Genomic DNA, 26,592 nt, shown 5'->3' with positions numbered 1-26,592 from the left:
TGACCTTTGACCTTCTGGTTGGAAATTTCCCAGAGAATCTCCATTAGGTAATGCATGTATTAAGTTTTGAAACTAATAATGCAAGCATTGCATCGTATGGGGGAAATAGTAAAATTTTGAGGAGTTGACCTTGACCTTTGACCCCTGACTATTGACCCATGACCCCTAAGTTCCCTATATAATCCCTGCCAGTCAGTACATGCGTATGTACCAAGTTCCATGAAAATACATTGAACCATTTGCGAGAAAAGTGATATTGCAACATTTTCACCTAACCTTTTGACCTTTGACCTTATGACATGAAACTCTCTCTGGAGAATCTCTATGCAGTAGTACATGTCCACACCAAGTTTCAAGAAAATACCTTCAGGCATTGCATAGATATGGGGGAAATTGCAACATTTGTAGCATTTGACTTTGACCTTTTGACCTTTGACCTCTTGCCAATGTCACTAAAATCTACTCAACTAATTGTCCCATCATACATCATCCTTGGACCAAGTTTGGTGAAAGCTGCTTCATCCAGTTTAGAGTTATCAGGTAAACAGATAAATTTTAGGATTTGACCTTGATCTCTGACCTTTGACCTCTGTCCGATTTCACAGAAAAACTAATCAAGTAATTGTCCCATCGTACATCATCCTCCAACACAGTTTGGTGAAATTTGCTCCATCCATTCTTGAGTTATCGCGTAAACGGATACAATTTCATGATTTGACCTTGACCTTTGACCTTTGACCTTTATCCGATTTCACCCAAAATCTAATCAAATAATTGCCCCATCATACTTTATACTTGGACCAAGTTTGGTAAAATTCCAGTAAATAATACTCAAGTTATCGCGTAAACGAAAGCGGACGGACGTACGTACGGACGGACGTACGTACGGACGGACGTACGGACGGACGGACAACCTGAAAACATAATGCCTCCGGCACCACTTCGTGGCGGAGGCATAAAAAGATTCAACAATGTGGCAGTCCCCAACTGATTTGAAACAACAAGCTTAATGACTAAGATACCCTTCAGAGATAATTTCAAGAGATCTGTGCAAATTAGTGAAAAAAAACGCTAGTCCTGGGCCCCATTTCATCAAAAGATATAATTGATTATAAATTTCCTTACCACACAGGCTGCCATAGACTTAACACAAAAATCAACTATATAATCAATTATAACTCTTCATAAAACTGGGCCCAGGTACTGCTCGGCACACAAAATACAGAGATGGTTAGAGAGGTGTGCCGAGGCAAAAGGCATAGGTTATAATACATCAGCTGAAAACCAGAAGGGCCTTTAATTATCACAATTTTGGGGGTATTGAGTTATTTGCTATCGTTTTGTAGAACTTGATCTCCTCTACATTATGGTGTCAATTTAAAATTATTTTTCATTTTCAGCAAAATGTTAAAAATCATAACCACAAGGGTGCAATTTTACCCTATATTTGGAACAATGCTTTATCAGTCTACCCACTCTTGATTTAATAAACTTTTCATTTCATGAAAATTGATTGTTTTATTTTCACTTAAATGCTCAAATCTTAGAATGCGATAGTGCCCTTCTGGTTCTCAGCTGACAAGTAGTAGAGTTAACCTGTTCCATGCCGAATTCTGAAACCCCCATAGATTTAATACATGGGCTGCCAGGTTCCAGTAGGGAATGGGTTACCTTGAATGGAAGTAGACTCCATGTCAAAGAGAGGTTTGTGACTAAGCTGGTAAACTGAGCTGGTTCTCTCTGCTCTAGCTCCAGACTGAGATGTCATCCTCCAGATGCTTGGTAGTTTACTAGATAGAACAAAAAATAAATTTAGGAGATAATTTTTGGTAACCAAGGTACAAACTGTAGATATACATTACAAGTTCCAGTGGCTCCTAATTTATTCATTTCATCTATTGATTGATTTATTCATTAATTTATGTATGGATGAATTTTTTTACTCATTCATTAATTTGTTTATTCATTTACTTATTTATTGGTCTTGCTTCACTTGAGTAGCTCTGTCAGTGGCTACAAACTTTTTCTCAGAGCCCCTACGCATATATTACAGATACATGGGGAAAAAAAGAAAGAAATTGCATATAATGCACAATACAGCTACAGTAAACTTACAACATGACTCCTTTTTTTAAGTATTGAAAAAACAGGACATACATATCTAATAACTTCACTTATAACATCACAAGTAACCGACAAGTGATAAGTGCACATGAAAAAAAAAAGAAGAGGAGAGATACCAAAAAAAAAAAAAAATCACTTTTCTAAGATGGGAAGACAGAGAAAACAATTTTGCACACCCACAGGAATGACAATTTATTCACATACATGTACAAACTTTCACAGACACACCAACACACACACAGACACACACATATGTACACACAGCATTCATATGACCCATCAAAGGAACTCAAGAATTCTATTCTCACACAGTGTCATGTGTTCATACGAACACATGTATATACAGCAAACAACGCCTACTGATATCACACACTTACACAAAATTATACTTAGTATCCTCAGGATATACAAAGTAGTTTGTAATCATGAAAACACTCTACAATCTGGAAAGGGTACGAAAAAATCTTATGAAAGGGTACTGTCAATATCAGTAACATTTTCATGCCAGCATCTGTTCTCCTCTCAGCTGTACTGCAATAATAAAAGTCAATGTATTCATAGGTTCCCCGACTTGGTATTAGCTCAGCGGCAAACAAACGATGGATTTGGGAAGAATAAAACTTTATATTTTCAGCTAAATTCCCCTGCATGGTGCCCCTATGTCTGTGCTGCTAAATCCTTTGAGGCATATGGCAACATCATCCAAAGCTTATGTGATTTACGGCAGATTTCTGTGATGGAAGCTGTAACTACTTTGATTTTCCTTCTCAGTTAAACGTATACTTTGAGAAAGGTTTCTGTACTAGGTCAGATGATGAGAACTTCATCTTTTTCAAGAAAATCAAGAAAACACAAAAACAGAAAGAAAGCCAAATATGTTGCATCTCCACACCAACATGCAATTTACCATAGAAGATAGGAATTTTAAGTCCCACTCTGAGATTCCAAGCTGTCAAGTGATATATACTGCGTACGCCATATAGCGAGTCTAATTTTTTCGCAAATTGGGACTTCCCGACAATTTTGCGAGTGGTTAAAGGGACTGTACAGTACTGGTTGAGGTAGGGATTCATGTTTTGAACATTCCTAAGTGAGATAATGAAAAGCCTCTTTTGAAATATGGAAGAGCATGTAATTCTAAGAAGGATTCAATGTTTATTTGATGAAAATTGGTTTTCAAATGGCTGAGATATCCAAACAAGGCAATCGCCAAATTGTGTCTCGCCCATTCACGTACAAGGAATTAATATTTTTTATCATTCCCAGAAGTTAATTGACCTGCTTATGACCTTTGACCTTGTGGTGACTTTCAACACCCTAAGGGACATTTACCATCCAAGTTTGGTCACAAACGGACAAAGGGATCAAAAGTAATGAGCCATAATCGAAAAGCGCCATAAAAACTTAACATTGGGCCCTAAAAATTTGTTGACCCCTTTCTGTGACCTTTGACCTTGTGATGACCTTTAACTCCCCAAGGGACATCTACCGTCCAAGTTTGGTCACAAACGGACATAGGGATCAAAAGTTATGAGCCACAATCAAAACGCGCCCTAAAAACATAAGATCGGGCCCTAAAAGTTTGTTGACCCCTGTCTGTGACCTTTGACTTTGTGACGACCTTCACCTCCCCAAGGGACATCTTCCATCCAAGTTTGGTCACAAACGGACAAAGGGATCAAAAGTTATGAGCCATAAACGAAATGCACCCTAAAAACTTAACATTGGGCCCTAAAAGTTCATTGACCCCTGTCTGTAACCTTTGACCTTGTGGTTACCTTCAACTTCCCAAGAGACATCTACCATCACCCAAGTTTGATTGCCATTGTAGCAAACATGTGCCGAGTTACGTGTGATAAGAGAGTCTTGCAAGTAAACTTTAACATATGACCTCAAATGACCTTTGACCTTATCATGTGACCTCTTACGGCACCATAACATCAAGGTACCCCCAGTGCATCCATCACCCAAGTTTGATTGCCATTGTAGCAACATGTGTCGAGTTACGTGTGATAAGAGAGTCTTGCAAGTAAACTTTAACGTATGACCTCAAATGACCTTTGACCTTATCCTGTGACCGCCAATGGCACCATAACATGAAGGTACCCCCAGTGCATCTATGACCCAAGTTAGGTTGCAATCCAAGCAACTTATGTGAAGTTATTTGTCAAAAGAGAGTCTTGCAGGTAAACTTTAACATAGAAAAGAGAGTCTTGCACATACTCTTTAATATAATGACCTCAAATGACCTTTGACATCATCACATGACGTCCGACAACACCATAACATGAAGATACCCCTAGTGCTTCTATCACCCAAGTGTGGCTGCCATTGCTGTAACAGTTGCCAAGTTATGCATCATAAGAGAGTCTTGCAGGTAAACTTTAACATTTGTGACGGACGACGGACGACGGACGACGGACGACGGACGGACGCCATTTGGATCCCTTAGTCTCGCCTTCACCTCCGGTGGGCGAGACAAAAAGTGCTAATAATAAAAGGCAACATGCCACAACTTTATTAGGATCTCTTTGCTTCACCTTGTTTTTGGAAATCTCAGCCATTTCAAAACCGATTTTCATCGAATAAACTTTTGATACCCTTTAGAACTGCATTCCACTTACATCTCATAGAGTGGTTTCTGAATATCTCGCAAAATGTTAAAAGCTAAATCTACACCTCGACCAGAACTGTATACACCCTTTAAATGTGAGAATGTGAAGCACAGGAATAAACGGAGACATGTGCGTGAGCACTTCGCATTCATATCTACATCAGAGATAATAATTTCACAGATTGCACCCAGCTCGTAAACTTTGCCAAAATAAAAAAACCTTGCACAATATACGGCGTATACAGTACCTTACCATCCAAATAAATAATCAATAAAAAAAAGGATAAAAATTTAAGAGACAAAGCTTTGCAGTTAGGCTGTATTTGGGTACAATAAGTTACAAAATGTAATCTTTATTGTATGTCAATCATAAAATGGATTTACACCACAATGGCAACCATTGTCAAGGGATTACCAGATTAACCTAATACTTAACCCGTTGAGGACGAGTCCTGAGAATACTCTGGCAGGTGTTTACGGGAAATGCATGTTGTAGCGAAATCAGTTTGTCCTCAACGGGTTAATACACTCCATAAGAGCAATACATTCATAATTATATCAAAGCATCATTGCTGCAGCTGATAAACTTCAATGTTTTGGTAAGGTTTCTATCAAAGCACATTTCTTTCCTTTTTTTACACCCCTGGATTGAAAAAAAGAGGAAACTTACCCGAGACCAAAAAAAAGTGTCTTTAGAATTGCTTACAAACATTATTTACAACAAATTCTATACTTCAAAACAAAACCAAACGTCCAATTCAGCTAAATTGACCCACAGTGCATATATTCCAGTATAATGAAACATTATTCCATTTGACTGTTTGCAGGTATTTTGAGCTAAATCACAAATGATTTATTGTTTGAAAGGATAGTACATCACATGGTGGTATCTCATTATACTTCATAAAAGGAACTGTTCACCATCTGCTTATCACATAAAGAAGAACTAGTTGCAGAATTAGTAAGAGGTTATCTCTAAATATGCAAAAAAACAGGAGGGGGGGGGGGGAAGAGATTACTGTAATTTGACAATTTGAGACAGAAACATAATTTGTCTTTCAAAAGGAGTTGCCAGTTCAATGACTAGTAACAAATCAAGTGATTAGATGCTTTGATAATTCTGCATCCAATGAAAACGATGGCATAAGAGCACAGTGTGTCTCTGATGCTCTCATTGCATCTTATGAAATACTGGCAGTTAACAGAAATATCACAAAAGATACAGCAATTAAAAAAAAAAGGAAAAAAAAGAGGGGAATGGTTTCTTGGACTGGATGGATAAAATGCCTCCAGCAACCTTGACGTACATGGTTGCCAGTGATGTCAGCAGATGAAATAAACAGACCAAGAAATGGCCTGTAAAACAATCAAACAGTCTGAGTGATAAAACAGGAGGTGGGCTTATCATAGCTACACACAAAAAATGGTGTCATAACTATGCAGTACCGTATCTTCTAATTGAAGGCTGAAAACTAGGTGTGTCTACGAACGCTGTCGCTGGATGCATTCATGACAGATGTGATTCCCTTTAAATGTACAGATGAGTCTTCTTCCTATAAAGCTAGGGTGACATCTATGATCACACTAGGAACATAAGAATCAAAGCATGTTCACTCTGGAGGAGGCACTCTTTAACTCTTAGTGCACTGAGGTCGGATTGGCATGCACGGTTCCATGACATTTGCTCCTGTGACAATTGCTCTCATGAAATATCTGCATGCTAAGCTAAACATAAACTCTACCCACAAACATTACCTTAAACCTAGTCCTAATCTTCAAATGAAGCTAAGCCTAAACCCTATCACAACCCTAACCCTAACTCCTTGGAGAAAATAAGACCAGAGCAATCGTCACAGGAGCAAACGTTGCATCATCGATTGGCACAGGAAACTGCATTGTGTTGCACACTGTCCAAAATCCTAGGCGCAGACAAAGATCATATCCATGTCTCTTCTTGATTAGAAATCAAAAGTCTGAGCTACACAGTAATGGTATGTAATGCCAACCAGTGTCTAAGCTTATTGTGTTATATTGCTAGTTATAAATAAAGTTGCTCTTAAAAACAATAACTGATTTGTAAAAAGGACATATTTGTCAATGAGGGTGGTTGGATTTAACCCTTTTGTTTAATAGACAGAGTTGTTTGAATGGAAAAAGAGTTTTATGGTGTGATATTTTACCAAATGTACAAAATTTCTTCAGCAACAGCATGATTTTAAAACTTTGCTTTTTCTCTCCCCGTCCATTTGACTAACATACAGCTTCAGTCAACGGACTCACACAATGTCTTGAATCCTTCCACCACAGTTTTACATCTAGTGTGTTTCACACCTCAGACAATTGGATGGGCAAAGTCCCAAACCTAATTTTGAGCCAGCAGAAGTCCATTGTCGAAAGCACAGAATGTTAAAAAGAATTTCCACTCTGAATCAAAGGGGAATTCCGGTATAGGCATGAAACATGGATGACAGGTCATGTGTAGGTCATATCCTTTCCTAGCAGGCACACTCATAAATTCTGAAGTAGAAGCCACGGCTCACACAAGACTAGGAAAAAGCAGACTTCTACCCCACTTTACAATCTCTACTCCCGCCTCCCTGGGATAATTTCTAGTTTCCACGTAGCGCTTCAATTCTTCATTCCTCTATGGACTCAATTAGACATCTCGACAACGACAAGAATGCATCTCCGAGCCACTCACTTCAAAATACATTTTTTGCTCCGGACATCCTACATTTCAGCAAAGCATGTGGAGTATCCATTAAAGTGAGAGTCATAGGCCCAGAGTCATCCCACTTGTTTGTTTTTTTTTCACGAAAGCTCACTGTTCCCCCTCATTTCTTCAGATATTCATTATAAATTTAATCATGTAACCTTATAAATGAATTACCTTGTGTAATTGCATTGAATAAGATTTAAAAGGGCACACTGTGGTGTATACATAAAACATCTTTGTCAAGTCATTTACTTCACTCTATAGGCATGAGGGTCATTTGAGATTGACCTTTCACCCCACTTGAATGTAACTTTGCCAAGCATCTATCTCTCTCTTACTCTTGTAGACCATGGCCAATAATTCCTAAGATTGGCTATTCATCTGGGCCTCTGTGTATTTTAACTCGTTGAGAATGAGTCCCGAGTATACTCAGGCAAGTGTCCATGAGAAATGTGGGCTTGGGCAGGTGTCCATGGGAAATGCGTGTTATAGCAAAATCAGTCCGTCCTCAACGAGTTAAAGAGGCATTTGAAACTACATCTTGTATTGCTTTTAACCCTCAGAGTGCTTTAATCACCAAAACTACAACAGGAAACTACAGCTGTAGCTGTCAATGAATTTAGATTACCTAATCTTGCTAATCCCTATTGTGACACCATGGCCTTCCTGTTGGACTGAGGCACATTGTTAACCTTGAATGGGCTTGCTAATTACTATGAAGCAAGAAGTATTCACGGCATGAAATTTTGCGAATTGGAGCTGACAGCCTTTTTTTTTTTGCAGCATGAAATATTCAAGAACTGTCACTGGCATTCAATGCATATAATGTAGACAAGAACTTTCGCTTGCATTCTAATTACTCAAATCTTGGCTCTTGCAAAATTCCCTACATTAAAATGCACATGAAAATTTCTGGTTTTACAGTATACAGCTAGGTCAAGTTCTGGGTGGATTTCTGACTGCTGGTGAAAAAGCTTGGCAAGTTGAAGAATTACCTTGGTACTACCTACAGAGTTACAGCAATGGCAGTTACCATGACAACAACTAAAATGCTGGCTACTAACTGGCAGCTTTCTTGCACTGCTATGGCAACAGCACTCATGGTGAGTTTCACAAGTGATTACAAGAGTAATAACTTGGAGCCCTGATATTTGATATCTGAGTAGCAACAATAAGTTGAATGTTTCCATATCTACTGCTGACAGCAGAATGCTGACAGTGTGAAAATGATGCCACTCTTTCCTTTTGTTTCCCACCAACGCTGAAGGATGGGGCTGAAAAAAAAAATGCAATCATTGATTTGTGTAAGAGTGGACCCATAAACTTCTAATTTCAAGCCATTATTCTTTTTTTTTCCTTGATATATGAACTGATTGCTTGATTTCACCAACAGCAGACCATCCCTCAGCCAAGAACTCAACAATAAATAACAAGTGCTCAACAGATTTCTTTTGTGTGTGTGTGTGTTGTTTTTTAACACATAATAAAAAACAGTAACTAGTACCATAAAAATGCAACATGCTTACAATTGCTTTGTTTCTATAAATATAAAAGCGTGTAAATTAAATCTGTTCGACTGGACTTACTTGTGAAAATCACGGCATACTACCTGGATGAATCAAAATCTACATTGATATATTTTTTAATATAATCACACTGATCATGATACAGTACATTAGAAATTGAAATAAACATTGAGAATTGGCATGTAAAAAGAAGCAAAATTAAAGCACTGACGAATAGTGATATACTGTAAAAGTGGTTTCTTTCGCGGTGGTTTTATTTTCGCGCTTTTCGTGCTTTGAGGTTGAACCGCGAATTTAACATCACGCGAAAATGTTTTGAAAAGTCGCGCGAAATCAACCAGGCAAGGAAATGTTTTGAACTCGCCGCTTGTTACAATGCTATTGCGCACATGCACACATGAAGATTCCATGCATTGAGTGTATTGATGGTCAACACACACAGCGATATCATGTCATAAAAGTACTTGAGAGATGTGACTTCAGGTAAGCCTGCATTTAATTTTAATTTCTATTATTTCTAATAAATAAAAGAATAATTCGATTATAGTGTGGGTTTTCATGTGCAAAATAAAACAGTGTTTACCGATTGAATTCACAGATTTTGCTGACTGCGAATTTAAACACACGCGAAAAAGTCGGCACCGATGGAAACCGTGAAAGTATCTGTACGCGAAAGAAACCACTTTTACAGTGGGCCTACTTCTTGAAATTCTTCGGTATGAATCACTACATCAATGCTTCATACTTGGCATGGTCATTATGACAATGATATCTCATCAATACAAGTATCAGACTAGAGGGCTGCATTACCCATTATTCCTGGAGCTATCTAGATTTTTGGCCTACAACCTTTCCTTAGTAGCAAGATAACTAGGCAGTATTGAGTCTTCTCTGGCTCATCTCCTCCCCCTCCCCCACCCCCACTCCCCCCCCCCCCCCCCCCAAAAAAAAAAAAAAAATATGAGAGACTAAGGATTGTCTGACAGCATTCTGACAGCTCCACAAATTATAAGGGACCAGACTGATCAATTAGGACAAATTTTGCCACTAGATTCTGTTTGGGTTGATATTCTATCACTTGGAAACTGCACAAAATATATACATTTGCCATGTGCTGGTGTTGCAGGTTCTGGCTTTTATCAGTGGCACATGTTTTATGCCTCAATCACTCACAAAAAACATGTAAACATTTGCACAGTATGTTTACCAACCACTGTCCAGATTCCACCTTTTTTTTTGTCCACAAAGTGTCTTTAAAATCAGAATGATGAAAAGATTAATGAACAAAGAATGAAAAGAAGGTGAAATGATGGCATGCATGAGTGAGACGCAACAGATGAAGGAGAGAAAAAATGAGAGAGAGAGGGAAAAAGAAGAAGGTTGCAGCACAAGGAAACAAACAAATGTCAGCTCTGGAGAATGCAGACTCTTTAGACGTCATACAGAAATGTTAATTGAATTCAAAAGCTGTTTTGAGTGCACTGCAAGGCATTGCGATCCTTAGGATACTTCAGACCAGATGATAACAACACTGGCTTTATGATGTCGTGCACGTCCACATAGGTATGCCAAATGTCACCATTTGCATATTTGCCTTGCAGGCAAAGAAAAAAAAAACCCTCCCAAATTTCATTCCTGCGTGGGTCTTCCATAAGAATTTTCAAGTTACCTGTGCAGCCCCCCTATTTGGCAGAGAATTGGGCGGCCTTGGACAGAAATAGAATCAATTTTACTCCATATCGTGTGTCACAAGGCAAAATATGGCAACAACACGGAGTCTTTTCTAGAGTTTCTGAAGCCCTGCAACAGCCTGCTAATGAGAGTTATTACCATCACTGAGAATCTCAGATTACACTGTGCAGCTATAAAAAGATGCATTAGTGTTAAAATGAGTGCTCACTCTAAATTGGGTTTGACTTAAAGTACCACTACACTCTAAAAATAGCATCTAATAACATTCTGATACATACTTTTCTCCTATGGATAGAAAAACAAGAAGTAAAATTGATAGATGAGGTCCTTGTAACTACTTTTGACAAATTTTCCAATACCTGATTATACTTGGAATAGAAAGACAGTGTGGGTGAAATCCCATTGCCTACATAAAGCTGTTCAATAAAAGTAGAGTGGGCGACTCTTTCCTATGGGACATGAATTTTTCAGTTTCAGTTTCAGTTCAATGACATTTATTTCCAGCAAACATACATTTCAGTCCAAATCACAACGTGACCATTTTAAACATGCTGGGAGTACATCTTTAGAAGTAAAGAACTTGTGATGAGTGTGTCCTCAACATGAATGTGCATGATATATGTATTCACATGGGTACACAGAAATAGGTGAAGATACAAAACAGAGATAGGTATGATGACAAGGACAGAGACAGTGATTGCTGAGACTGAAAGGCTTCCATAACTGACAGAGATAATGTCGAGACTGACAGGCTGTCTTATGACATTGTAATTCACTGCTGCTGCACAATCCAGTCAAAATGTTTCCCTTAAGATGATCCTTGGGGAATTTATTGAGAGATATGGGTTTGAACAAGCATTTCTTGAAAATATGCAGTCAAGATGCTATGACTTCAGAGTGCCGGATGCTCACCTTTTCAGTTAGTGACACAACTCGGGCAAAGAAGAAGAAGAAGAGCAAGAACAAGAAGAAGAAGAAGAAGAGCAAGAACAAGAAGAACAAGAAGAGGAGGAAGAAGAAGAAGAAGTAGAAGAAACAATAAAAGACGCTGCCCCACTTTTAGCCACAATGAACTAAAAATGCGTAAAAAACTTTAAGTCGGTACCTCTGCGAATTCTTTTTTCTTCCTTGTAAGTTGATATCCTCCCCATTATACTCCATCACATTCCCATCCCTAAATAGCTCACCACATCGATGGTGAAGTGCAACTAATGCCATTCTTGGAAAGGCAACAGGAATTGAACGGTCATGAATATCATAACCCCGCGTCGTCCCGGAAACCAAGAGAAAATTCTTGGTCAGCACAAAAATGAAGAAAGGTGGATGAAAGTGCATGAAATATAGGGTCTTCCTGCTGTCAAAATGGTACTTTTAAAATGATGGTAACCAAGGTTTGCTTAACCTTCAAGGTGAACGAGAATAGTTGGGGGCAGGGGAGGGGAGGGGCAGCCCCTGAAATATGTGAGACATTGAACCAAACATCAGAGTATGCTTTCTTTGTTTGATTGGTACATGTATCTGCCATTGGTCCAGGCTAGCCTCTGAAAATTATTTTCAAACTAGAAATGGTGACTGGTATACCTCCACTATATCACATTCATCTTTCATCTCCCAATAGGTCTACCGCACATTTTTGCAGAAGGTGAGATGGCAATTTCACATGTCTGGTCGGAAAAGGCAAAGTAACAAGGTTGATACCTTATAGAAGTATCAGTTTACTTAACATACTTACGTGTGGGATCTGAGTGATATTTTGCTAAGTACACAATAATCAAGCATAGTATTGCTGAAACTCCATGGTACTTGGTGTAAAAAATCTGCAAGCTCTTTGTCTAAGAAAGGTGATTAAAACTAAAAGTATGATTAAAATCAACAGACCTATCCCCACAGAAATGACATCAAATACTAGATGACACTTGATTGCACATGTACATGTAGGTGGCGTCCACGTTTGTGTCCAGTTCTTGTTGTAGTTGTTTCTCTCAAGAGTGAATGAGAAAGAGAGAGTGTGTGAGATTGAAGACTTATCGCGCCAAAGTTCCTAATGGGTTCTGTTACTTGATCTGTTGTTTATCCTACCATCAAGTCACGGAAGTTGATCCTAACCTCTGAGTCACTCATATAAATGCAAATCCTGAGAAATCTCTCTCGGTGCCCAACTGCCCTTTAAACTGACACCTACCAATCGTAGTCAGAAAAGATACCAGTGTCAAGCACAGTGTCAAGGATAAAATTTGGGGGAACACAGCCATACTTTAGAATTCAGCAGACAATAATGATAATCCGTAACTAGTATCACGGGTGCTGTTCGTTATTCTGAAGGTTCGTTATTCCGAAGGGTTGTTAATCCGAAACACGCAAATTCTCTATACCTAAAGGTTCGTTAATCCAAAAATGAAAAAATGTTTGTTAATCTGAAAATTTGTGGCGTTATTCCGAAGGTTCGTTATTCCGAAGATTGGTCAATCCGATAATGAAATTCGGAACAATGAACCTTCGGAATAGCGAATCTTAGGAATAAAGAGCATTCGGAATAGCGAACCTTCGGAATAACGAGCTGTAACCAGTATCACACAGTACATTGTGGTCTTTGTCTGAGAACATACAGCACTTAATGGTTAGAATCTCACTATAATTATGTAGATCATGTCTGGGTACATATCGGTGGCTAAAAGCACATTATTACAGCGAGTACTCTATCTACATGAAGTTATCAGCACTCGACTGCACACAGAATTTAGCCTCCAGTTACATGTAGCGGTCAGTGTTTGAATATGTATGGTAGCCTGAACCTACTCACATGCGGTCAGAGTCTGACTACAGTTTGTGACCAGAATCACATAATCTACTGTGGTCAAATTCTATGTGTGGTGGCCCAATCTTATCGGTTCCTTGTGGTCAGCATCAGTGGCTAAGAGTGGCTAAACTCTGCCTATCTAATTATGCAGCCAGTGTCTGACTACATAGAAAGGCAGTTTACCTATAAAGCTGAGCTGTAGACACAGACATGACATACATGGTCGTATTTCTGAGGCTAATTACTATGAATGATAAACAAAGAGAGCAAATTTGTGAAATGACGCATGAAAGGTACATTTGTATGAAAGATTCATAAGATGACCTACATCCCATGAACATGGCTATACGTAAAGGTGTTTTCGTTTTTGTTTGTTTGTTTGTTTGGTTGGTTTTTTTTTTGGGGGGGGGGGAGACAACCTATATGACTATCTGTTTGTATTGTGTGTCGTGTTGAACAATTTACTTTTTCACCAATGACAATTTACACAAACTATTTTACACAAGCGACACAAGCATTGACTCCAAACACAAACTATGAGCTTTTAACTGGAAGATGAAATTGAAGAACAGTATTTGACACTTTCATCCACATCATTAGTGGAAAATTCACAAATCCTTGAAGTACAAATTCCACTGCAGTCGTACTCGTAACAGAAACTCAACCACTGTTGGGCATTTTTTTCTTCTACTAATTTTATCTATTTTTTTTTAATATCAATATGTTTACAAGCATAAAACCATTCTTCACAAAATGTTAATGATGCATTCCAAGTCAAACAATAGAAGCATCATCACACACTGACTGCATTACCTCCCCCCCCCCCCCCACCCCATCCCTAACCCAATGGAAATATCACAACTGCCCCTGAAGCCATGCTGCTTACAGGTGCATATATTTGTGTCACACACTCCGTTGCCACATCCTATGCGGTGAGAGCAAATGCAGGTATTGACCCTTTTTTCCCTTCTCCTTTTACCTTGCCTCAGCTGGCATATAAATATCCTCAGGGGAGGGAAAAAAAGGGAAGAGGAGGAGGAGTGGAAGAGGATGAGGAGGAGGAGGAGGAAGAGGAGGATGCATGGAGAACAGTGGAGACTTGATTCAAAGTGTAGGATTACTGACATTGATTATGCAGTTTCTCTGGGCAGGTCAATCCAAAAAACACAGCAGGCAAGCATCAGTCAGGAGGGACCGAAATAGAATCAACCTGCTGCCCAAAACAGTGGCTAATTTAGGTCAATTTGCAGCCTCGGTGCCTTGAATATGGGGAAAGAGCAATTAAACAAAATATGATTGTTCCCATGGGTATGATATATTTGCACTAATTGAATTGATGTATTGATCAAAAATATAAAGTGCTTTGCTATTTTCATCCTGCCTATAAAAAGCTGATATTTTGTACGGCTCCCGCTTTGCTATTCTCAGCTGTTAAGTGGTATTGATATCAAGTGACATTTATTACTAATACAATATACCTCATGCTGAAGGCAACTGCCATAATCAGATCTACAGGTTCATTACAAACTCATTGACACATGTAATACATCAAAGTGTCAGAGATGCTTTTAAAAGTCTAGGTCAGAGCATCTATAATTAAATGTGTCAAACTTTTGAGAGATTTTGATATGAGCGCTGCCATAGTAGACCCACTATTAGCTGTGTCATCCAATGTAAACAGGTGGCAAAACTTAAGTTGTTCGCCTGAGATTAACGAAACCACAAATAACATTAATTCTTTGAGGTAAAAGATGTTTTCTTTGGAAGGTGCACAAGAATACAATATCTTCCTCATCATGAACAAAAGAAACCCTGACAAAAGTTACGATTTATCATTGTTACATAAACACATAAGGAATGATCTGTAGAAGATATGAGTACCTTGCAGATTTTGGATCAAACATATCAGGAATGTATTTCGTCTAAGTCTGAGTCGCGAAGATGTCTACGCAACACCAGTGGGTCTCCGAAAAGTTGTGGAGACATTGTGGAGACGTTGCAAATAAAATTAGTCTCCATGAATTGGCTGATTAAGATGTCACGGAGACATCTCTGCGACCAGCTGGAGACTCAAGTTGCCACTAGGTCATTAACTAGTCTTCAGCCAAATGAGATACCCACTTAACAATGCACAATTTCCAGGCAGCTCTAGACATTGTAGAGATCTTGAAAAGAATGTTTTTGCACCTTTACATGGCTTGGAGTTGGACAGTATCACATAAAACAATGTGAATGAGTTCAACCACACATTATGAGACCATGCTTCAGTAATCACGGACCAGCTGAGGGCACTGTTTCATAAAGTTGTTCGTAAAGTTACGAACAACTTACGAGCGACTGGTGATCAGTTCTGATGTGCTATACTTAAATCGGAATTTCCATAATTCAGCACAAGAACTGATCACCAGTCGCTCGTAAGTTGTTTGTAACTTTACGAACAGCTTTATGAAACACCCCCCTGGTAGCATGTGGATGCCATGGATTGGGAAGGCTGGCCTGACTCGAATATTTTCAAGAATCCTTGTAATGAATTGTGCACAGCTTTATCAATGATCTCTGTGTAATGCAGGTGTCAAATTGTTCGTATTTGCTTGTTTGTTTGTTTGCTTTTATTTCTGCATTCAATCAGATGCAATTTGAATGCAAACTTCAAAAAGTACAAAGACAAAGAATAACAAGTGCAGTGAAATAAATCGATAACAGTACATAAATAGATACACATAGGTGATTGCATTGAGCAATGTAGATACACAGAAACATAAGATAAAATATACAGTATTTTCCAGTAAACAACAGAGATAATTGAATGCAGGACACCACCATCATAAGTGATTAAGCTTGAAATGGATGGATACAAATTGTTCGTATGTAGAGCAAAGATGGACAAACAAGCAAGAAACTGTTCAAATTCAGCTCTGATCATATAAACACTGGGTTATTTGTAAGGACATCTTAACCCGTTGAGGACAAGTCATGAGTACATCTGGCAGGAGTCTATGGGAAATGCGTGTTGTAGCAAAATTGGTCCATCCTCAACAGGTTAGAGCCATTGAATAACCGCTGGTGGAGTTTCTCAGGTTGCTAATAAGAGATCGTTCTAGCTTTGGCTTTTGATTGGCTTTTAACCAAGTTAACAGCTATATAACAAAATTGACAATTCCATATATATCAGTATGGCCATGTCTTCTCTATTTTGGGATAGTGTGATGCCAGGCTAAGTACACATGCACACAGCAGAACTTCAACTAGACTAAACTGTTACTGATCAGAGTGTATACTTAAATGCACATAGTCACTGACCATTGCTATTCATGGTTTTCAAAAGAACCCCGGTGGACAACGAATGAATCGGACCACCTATGAATCACCATGCTACTGGACCTTTAATCATGCCATTATGTACACTTTTTGGGGATATTTTTTTTTTTTGGTCTCTCCTTGCTATGACATTTCATTTATGTTTAATTTCCATGCTTTAATTCACTGAGCCCTCTCTCCCCATCAAATTTGAAAATAAAATTCAGACATTTTGGATCGCTCCACTGAAGAGTTGAATCGAGGCGGGAGGATCCATATCTGGTTAATTGGTTGATTTTTATAGGATGACATGGTGTATGGAATTGAGCACACTGTGACTTTTGAAAGCAGCTCTTCATGAAAAGCATTCCAGTGATTAGAATATTTGCTATACAATTTCTGCTATGGGATTGCTAGGCCTCTGCAAAACATCATCATAGGACTTTATCCTCTAATACCCTTCCCTTCCCCTATCATTTGACTGATACTACTGAATAGGTTGTTGACTTGTAGTAACCTCTTTTTGTGGATGTCTTTCCAGTCGCTACCACAGTTTGGCTATTGGTGTAGTTAGTTTAATTTAGAATCATCAAAGTCCCTTAACCCATTCTCTGCCACATACTGAAATCCCAATAGATATTGTGTAAAACCCACTAGCTCCTAACAGGCAAGGGTTAATCTAACTATATGCCTAGCAGCAAGTAATGAGGTAATTTTGTCTGAGTGATTACTTTCTTTTAAATTAACAAACTAAAAAAATGATGACCTTTACTGATGAAATTTTACCTTGTAACCATGGCTACAAAATTGGGATTTAAATGTGCCCTATTTGAAAAACTTCACTTGGCAAATTTCTGCTTCAAAATTCTTAAAGATGTTGCACATGACAGTTGCATCAAGCTAATATACCTATGTGTGAACAGGAAATACATACTGTAGTACTGACGGCTCATATTTCATAATTCTTCAATCCTGGTTCATAATGTATGTCTAGTGTCTGCACGTACCATTCCCCTTTGAGATGTACATATTGTTTGTCTACCTTTTGAATTTCTATTTTTGTCGACAGGAACTGTGCATAACAAAGGAAAAGACATGCAGGATAAGGTAACACACATAAACATATAGTGCAAAACAACAACAACAACAACATACACTCAAACACATACACACACGCACACAGACATACAATTGTCAATTAAGTTAATGTGCAGGTGTATCATAAAAACAGAACTGTACGGTTTCAATCTTCATCCCACATCCAATGAGAGAGCCAGCCGTATAAAAGCCGACGACGTTACACATACATTAGGGCTAAGTGCTGATTCAGGGGCCAGGGAAACGTGTGCCTGGCCCTGGCACAGAGACTTTAAATTTTCCATGAAATTGTCACAAGGCTCTCGGCACTGTAATTTACCGCGGCCTTGATGGGCCTTTATTATTATACAGGCTTGCCTCCCAAAGGGGAAGTTTGCCATTTCCCTGCCCACTCGAGTCATTGGCATATAAACCGATTTCAGAAGAGCCAGGCAACGGCTAAAAATAGGTGTCTTTGGAGATATCTATTCCCTGTTTGCGGTAAAACAGACCTCAGATAAATAAGCTTGATCACATCACAACCCTCAGTGCCTCAACTGAGCTTACCTGTTAAAACAGATCAGATACAACACCAAAGCAACTGTACCTAAGAATTAGCCAGCTCAGAGTTCTACTTTGACCATGAGCAGAAAAAGGTCACTCGTACCAGCAGGGCATGTTAGTTTTTAAATTCACCGACATAATCATCTTGGATGTAATGATTGTTATAAACTATAAGTAATCCTCATAAATCGTGCTCGCTAGCACAACTACCCAACAGCAAAAGTGGTATTAAACAACATCAATGGAAAAAGATTGTTAATACATTAAATGCAAAATAATGAAATGGATGCATTCGCAGTTGTTAATTGCAGGACCATACTGGTCACCTGGTCTACGCAATTTCATCTTTTGTTTGAACATGATTGATGAATTACATAAATTGTTATGCTTTGAAAATGAGTGAGGTGCCTGACCAACTAAGAAAAAAGAAGGTCATTTGTCTTCATATGCACATGAGCTGACTCCAAACTGGCTTATTCTACCCAATGTGTTCAATTATTTTTTGAAAACAAATCAGACAGAACATGTGGCTTCATTAAAATCATATCATATGCTTCAAAAACATAACATTATAATGAATAAGTAATACCTTGATGGGGAATACTTTTAGGATAAATAACATGATATCATTATTGTTTGAGCTGCAGGAGAGTTTAAAATATTGTATTAAAACTACTGTGGTCAAACACTAATTTCGTGACAGGATGTTGATTTCCCTCATTTTGGAATGACTGGTTTTGGAAAATTTATATATTCCACAATCAACCATTTCAGTTATCAAATAAACTTTCTAAGTATTAATACACATTTCAAGAGTCAAGAGTTTCCTTGGTATCATATTTGTAACTGAAATGAATTCTTATCCTAAATTTTTTAACCCAATGGTGACATCATGGTTTTGTGCTTAAGTCATTGGCTGTAGACTTAAGTTTGTCATACCTCATATCAGACTAGAAATGTCGCTATGGCGACTGGTATGCCTCCGCCATAATGTATGATTCTCCTAATAGGTCTATAGAACGTCTTGACAAAGTGTGACGACAGTTTCATCTAATCAGAAAAATATTAAAATAACATGTTATGATGTGTTGAGTGTTCACTTTCCTTGAACTAGATTTAATTGGATGAATGGCTACATTTTCTAAGAGAGCATGTATTTGAGGACTTGAGGACTTTTAACCCTTTTATAAGTCTATGCATTGGGCAATTTCAAGGTATAGAGAAAAAGTGTAATTTCTGTATTACATAGTAAATTGTTAGAATTTTGACCTGGCCTTTGACCCTTGACCTTTAACCCTAAAATTCATAAGAGAATCATTGTCAGGCAGAACATGCATAAATATGTACCAAGATAGATTCAAGATAACTTGAGCCACTTCCGAGATATGGAGGAAGAAGTAAAGTTCAGCACTTTCACTTGATCTTTGACCTGTTGACCTTTGACCTTTTTGGCAAAAAACCCCGAAGAACTTCCCAGAGAATCTCTATTGGGTTATACATGCATACACCAAGTGAAAAAAAAACAATCCTGCAGGTATTGCATAAACATGAGGGACATAGTAAAATTTTAAATTGTTACCCTTGACCCCTGACCTTTGACCCCATGAACCCAAAATTCCCTAGATAATCACTGCCAGTCAGAACATGCATACTATATTCCAGAAGATACCTTGAACCATTTCCAAGATATGGACAAAAAGTAAAATTTTAACATCTTTACTTGACCTTTTAACCTTTGACCTAATGACCCCAAAGTTTCGCCAGAGAATCTTAATTTAGTAATACATGCATACACTAAGTTTCAAGAAAATATCTTGAGGCATTGCATAGATATGGGGGAAATAATGAAATTTTGAGCATTTGACCTTAACCTTTTGACCTTTGACCTTGTACACCCAAAAGTTGATAGGCACAACTTCGCCCCCTAATACACATACATGCCAAGTTCCATTAGGATACCTCAAAAGGTTTTTTAGTTACGTTGTCCACAAAATTCATTGCGGACGGACGGAAGGACGGAAAACCCGAAAAAATGCCTCCGGCACCACTTCGTGGCGGAGGCATAAAAAAAAAACATAATACAAAGGTAAAAGAAATGTGCACTGTTCAGCATGCTTCACATGGAGATTGTGCATAGTCTTGGATCATTAACTATAATTCATTCCTTTCAAGCTCGTAGGAAATTTGCTCAACTGTAGCATCATGATCACATACTAAAATTCTAACAATTAAAATTGTTGGGGAAACTCAAGGGGCACTTAATGCAATTTGTATCTAATTTCACTCTGTGATCGGCAGTGGAAATTATGTTATGTTTTTGGTTCCATATGTTTGTCTGTCTGTCTTTCTGTCTGTCTGTGTACAAGATAACTTCAGAACGGATGATCGGATTTTCACCAAGTGTATTGTGGTAGATGTTCCTATACCTCTATGTTTGTGTTGAAGATACTGCCGATGAAAATAGTGATATTTTAATCATGGCTATTTGGTGGACGTCCATTCTCTCGGAGTGCTCTTGTTTTTTTAAATACCTTTCCATCACATCAGTATCACTACATGATTCTACCAAAAGAAAAAAAAAATCATAATCATTTCTCTTTGCACTGGAATCAAATGATTGGTACAATGGTAGTGCACATACTCCACTTCTGCACCAGTAGTTAAAATGAGTGATGCAGACAAAATGAACATTCACAGTCCCTACTCAGGAGTAACCTCTAGCTCGAGTCTGCCATGCTTCCAGGTCAATTATGCACAGATGTTCAAGCATATTGCCGGGAACACACCGTCATACATTGTATGTATATAGTTGTGGTGCAGAAAAAAAAAATGAAACTACAAACTTGTACCCTTGTTATATGAGTGTAGCATGGAATGTACATACCACTCAGTCCCAGACAGTCAAATCTGTTGCAGTTTCTGCAGATGATTCTTCTTCTGTGGGTTCAGCATCATTTTAAGTAACATTTGAAATATTATCTTTATGAGTGAAATAACCAATGGTCACGGATAAAACCAGTCCAACATTCAGAAATAATAACAAATACTTTGGGGCTATTGGAGCGGTACTGCTATTAGACATCTTGAGATGAGATGAGATACTTTTGTTGTAAATGCACATTGGCACAAGGTACCACATTCATCACAAAAGACAACAGATGATGTAAGTGTATTTGTGCAAACCACATACACTGTAGCCATTTTGATGCTTTTCCATCGTCACATTTCAATTCTCTTACATTAAAGATATGTTTCATAGGGGTGAAAAAAATCTAATGAGAAATTACATTAAAAAAGGAAGGTATTGATTAGTTCTGTATTCTTCAGTGCAGGAAATTGCTTCCATTGTGATTAAGGCAAAACAAAAGTGCCAAATAATCTGCATGCAGCCCCCGAGTCCTCATCAAACCACTTTATGTGCGCTTCTAAACATCTGTCATTTGAAACTAGATGACTATATATGCATATGCAGCCAAAACAGCAACGGGTTCTGCTGTGTCCCTGTGTGTTTAATGGCAACCATAAGTTTGTTTTCAATTAGCGGTCAGGAAAAAGACCTGTTAAAGTCTAAATGGAGTTAGTTTATTCTTTGTTTTTCTCGCGAGCTGGCCATAGCTCATGGCACATGTATAACAATTAGTGTGTCGCTGTGTGCGTGTGCGTGTGTGTGTGTGTGTGTGTGTGTGTGACAGAGAGAGAGAGAGAGAGGATGTTGGTAATAGCGTGTGTGGTGCTGGTGCAAAGGTCCATATACCGGATGCATACACGCATCTATTACCAATGATACGGCGAATCAGTCGTACAGTGCACAATTAATGTGTTAAAACATCAAACTAAGCTCTCTATTGACTTTCAGCACCTTACCGTTTCTTCATAATTTATATTTACACATATTTTAAAGGCTTTCTGCAGGACTCTATAGAAATAGATCTTGTTAACCCAGTAAATATAACAGGCAATGGGAACTGTTTTTCACCTTGTTAGTCAATTTGCAGCAGAGTACCTTATTAAGTGGTACCCGATTGTAAAGTATACAGAGAATTCAATATATTCTCTCTTTTTTTTGGAATAAAATTACACATTCCCTCAACTTGCAACTATCATATGTTAAGGGTAATATTCACCCCTCTGTTTTCTGAAAGAGATAAGTGAAGTGTTCTTACTTTATTTTAGGAAAGCGATAATATACAGACTTTTTTGTTCATGTTTTTTCATACATCGTTGTCCGGGTGTGATTTAATAAAATGTTGTAGTCTTTTCATCCAGTGATCGCAGCAGCGAACTTTGAAAATTCATAACTTTGATCATCAAACTTTCCTCAAATTTTGCTGATGTGTTCTACTAATATTGCTGCATTTTCCCTCAATTCACACTAATATCTAGGATTCATTTCCCTTTAATCAAAGTAAACTTGAATATTGTGTAGAACTGCACTTCAAACTTGAAGCATTCCATGAGAACATTATCAATGTTGATGAACATGTGATTTTCAATCCCATGTGAACATGTAAGTGTGATTACTTCCCTTCATAATGTATTACTCTATAATCTAACACAGCACTTGAACGCAAACTTCACATTTTGAACACATCCTTGACATTCAAGCTATGCGCTTCTTGCTGCATTGTAAACAAGGAAATAAAAACATTGGCAGAGCGAAGGGTCCCCCAGGGTCCATTATGCCTTTTGCTCATTTCTGAGGACAAACTTCATTGCTGTACCAAAACCCTTGATCCCACCCATTTACTCTCTTGATGGCTAAATGAACTATGGATACTCCACTCTGAGCAATCGGGTGGGGGGCATTTTGTAAAGGTTTTGTAATTTTTTTCTGACAAATTGTTATAAGCTACTGAAATCCTTGCATCTGATTGGCCGAGAGCAAATATGTCAGAAAAAAATATCAGGCAAAACATTTTCATGAAATGCCCCCAGCACTTATTCTCTTATAGATCAGATGGTCTAAGATTCCTGCAGCTTTACATCCACCATGCAGACATCTCTTTCATTTTGTTTTCAAGGACAGAGAGCTCTCTAAAGCACCATCACACTCTTGAGGCTCTTTACAAAATATTGCTTTCATCCGAAAGTCAACTTATCATCCCACACCTTTTAACCCTTTGTATGCATGACTTTTATAGTGTGCTACTCAATAAACTGTGAGTCTAAATGTGCAATTTTGGAAACACACACATGCAAAGGGTTAATACACACATGTCTAGTATAGGGCAAGTCCAAGATAACGCGCACGTTACGTATGGGACATTCAGAGACTTTTATGACCTGAAAAATAGTGTTAATGGCCTTTGATCATATTGAACTTCATCATGGTGATTGATATTTAGGAGAAGTATAATCATGTAAAAAATTGAGAAAAATGACCTTGACAATTATATTCTAGAAGAGAAAATATGTGCTGTTACGTATGGGACCAGAAAAATTTTGTTTTTTTGAACATTTTTTTCAACCTCAAAACTCTCTGAAAGTATATCATTCTACAACTTGTAACTCACTGTGATGAAAGTCACAACACTCAAGATTATCACAGGTAAGTTTCATGTCATTAGGCAAAAAGCTCTAATTACAGGTTCTAATTAAAGACAGACATGACGTGTTACGTATGGGACAGTTACGTATGGGACAGTTTGTCCCCCATTCATTTAGTGTGTGAAGAACCATGTTTATGGGTATTTTGCATAATTATTGAAGTAGAATCAGTTGAAACTACTCAAATACTGATCCAGATTGTCAAGGAAACAATATTCCCCAAATATTCACCATCATAATCATATTCAATCATATTTTCATATTTTTATGACCAACCTGGGTATGCATGCCCTTTGTCCCCCATTCGTTTAGTGTGTGGAGAAGCATGTTTATGTGTATTTTGCAAAATAATTTTGCAAAATACCCATAAACAAATTTTTTGCATAATCATTGAGGTGGAATCAGTTTAAATTACTCAAATACTGATCCAGATTGACAAGGGAACAATATTCCCCAGATATTTACCATCATAATCACATTCAATCATATTCTATATTTTTTATGACCAACCTGAGTATGTATGCCCTATTTTTATCAGGATACATTTGTAGTTACTACTGAAAAATTGAATACCTGGTAGTTTAAAGTGTTTACTTCCATTGATGAAGGGCAGTTTGCCATTTACAATCTTTGTAGTTTCAATAAAAAATAACTTGACACAAGAAATATTAAGTTTAATAAATAAGCAATACCTGCTGCGTGGAACCCCAGTGATCGAGTAGTTGTATGTCTGTCTAGCAGTCAGGTCATTGATTCGAGTCACACCTCAGTGTGTATACCCATGAATTTTGTTGTGGCTACTACTGAAAACTGAATAAGGACAATTTGTGTATCACTTGCAATAAAAAAAGAAATCATTTTACTTTTTAGGTTTTTCTATTTCACAACCATTTCAAATTGGATCTCCATCATATAAACTTGTAATTCCTCTAGTCTTAGGATTTTATGCTCTTAAGTAATTCATATAATTGGTTTCCAATCATCTCTTTAAATGTTGAAAACTGAATCCCCATTTCTACAAAAAACTATACCAACCCTTTAATGCTGATTTTTCATAGTGTATTTTGCCATTTTCCCCTCCCCCTTTCTGAAAATTGTTCAGTCAAGTTCATGTATTGTTTCAAGTGTCTATAACTCAAAAAGTAGATACAATATTGGGATGCTTTCTTCAGGATGATTGACCATTTGTGTACTGAGAGACCTTCCCAGCTAGCTACATGCATTCACATGCAATATGTATGAGGATGTCCCATACGTAATGCATTTGTCCCATACGTAACATTATTTCAATGCCTAATAAAAAATATTTCTTTTACTTTTTTTTCTTTTTTCTCTGGTATTTAATTTCTCTAAACAATAAATTAGAACTTTCCAAAAGGGCATTAAAATAACCTTAGCAATTTCAGTAAAAACCTAAAAAAATGACCTCATTTTGTTACGTATGGGACATCTCATGATAGGACACGAGCTAATTTGCATAATCATTTGCATAATCCCTAAATTTTCATACCAAGATAAACTATGTGATGAACTTCTCATGTCCACATATTAATCAAATATTATTTGCTTTCCTTTGAATTAATATGAATTTTTATAAATGTCCCATACGTAACGCTGTGTTTCACATATATGCAAATGAAGCCCTTGTAATTTGCATAAATTTACATAATATCATTTTTTCCTCCACGGAAATCAAAACTTCAACTCATAAGTTTCAAAATGATACCAAACATGTCAATATTGAGCAAAGATGAAATTTTGCCTTCTGAGGGGACCTTATCTTGGACTTGCCCTATATCCAGGTCATCTTGGTTTCAAAGTTTACATAGTGATCTTCAAATCTGGGGCAACAATATTTTCATGGTCTGTTTTTTTATTACAAAAACACAAAGAGCTGCATGAGGCATTTTTCCAGCAGGCCTGCAAAAGAAAAAAAAGAGATTATATACACAAAGTTTTGTGTCAGCAATGTTAGTTAGTTGCTTTTGGTAGTTTTGGAAAAAGTATGAGTAATCATTCTTGTATCTCTATCTTTAGTTTGAAAGCATTGAATTGAGTGTAAGTACTATTTTCTTATAGCTTTGTAGATAATTGCTTCCTCATTGTGTTATTGTTTTCTGTTTTCAATCTAAGGGTGATGCAGTTGTACATGAATGAAAATCCCATGAATACAATTCACGGTCAGCAGTAGCACTAATACCTAAGCATGCTTTTAAATAATGAAGACACCAAGAATAAGCCCTACCAGGGATAATCCGATAATCCCTTCACAGTAGTTGTCATGGAGTTTTAATCCCATTTTTCTTTTGGATGCATATCCACACAGTTATAAGTGAGTCAGTATACTCAAATAGCCTTTATTCGAGAAAGTTCGCTCCTGAAAATCTCTTCCATGAGAGCCAGTGGGGTGTTTCATCAACGTTTGTCAGCGCTGACAATTTCAGCAAAATCCTTGGTTTTGATAGGCTGAGATGCTCTGGTCACTGACTGTTACTATGGTGATTCAAGTTGTCAGCGCTGACAAATGTTGATGAAACACCCCCCTGATCTGTACCTAAGAACCTTATCTACCTTTTTTTTTTTTTTTTTTTTTTTTGGTGCTGCGAGGTTACAAACAATTGATAACTCATGATATGGG

General features: G+C 37.7%; 1 protein-coding gene across 1 annotated transcript in view; it reads right to left on the bottom strand.

Annotated features, from left to right (window-relative positions):
• LOC139725786 (protein zwilch homolog) overlaps positions 1-26,592 on the bottom strand; it is a 79,535-nt gene that overhangs the window by 19,551 nt on the left and 33,392 nt on the right. Inside the window, exon 13 of the mRNA XM_071636867.1 lies at positions 1,672-1,790. Within this exon, the coding sequence (XP_071492968.1) occupies positions 1,672-1,790 (119 nt within the window). The remainder of the gene's footprint in view (positions 1-1,671; positions 1,791-26,592) is intronic.

The sequence above is a fragment of the Diadema antillarum genome, unplaced genomic scaffold (genome assembly GCF_040938485.1).
Source record: "Diadema antillarum isolate AM-2024a unplaced genomic scaffold, OU_Dant_1.0 seq00000059_RagTag, whole genome shotgun sequence".
NCBI classification, from domain to species: domain Eukaryota; kingdom Metazoa; phylum Echinodermata; class Echinoidea; order Diadematoida; family Diadematidae; genus Diadema; species Diadema antillarum.
This window is presented reverse-complemented; position numbering and strand designations above follow the sequence as displayed.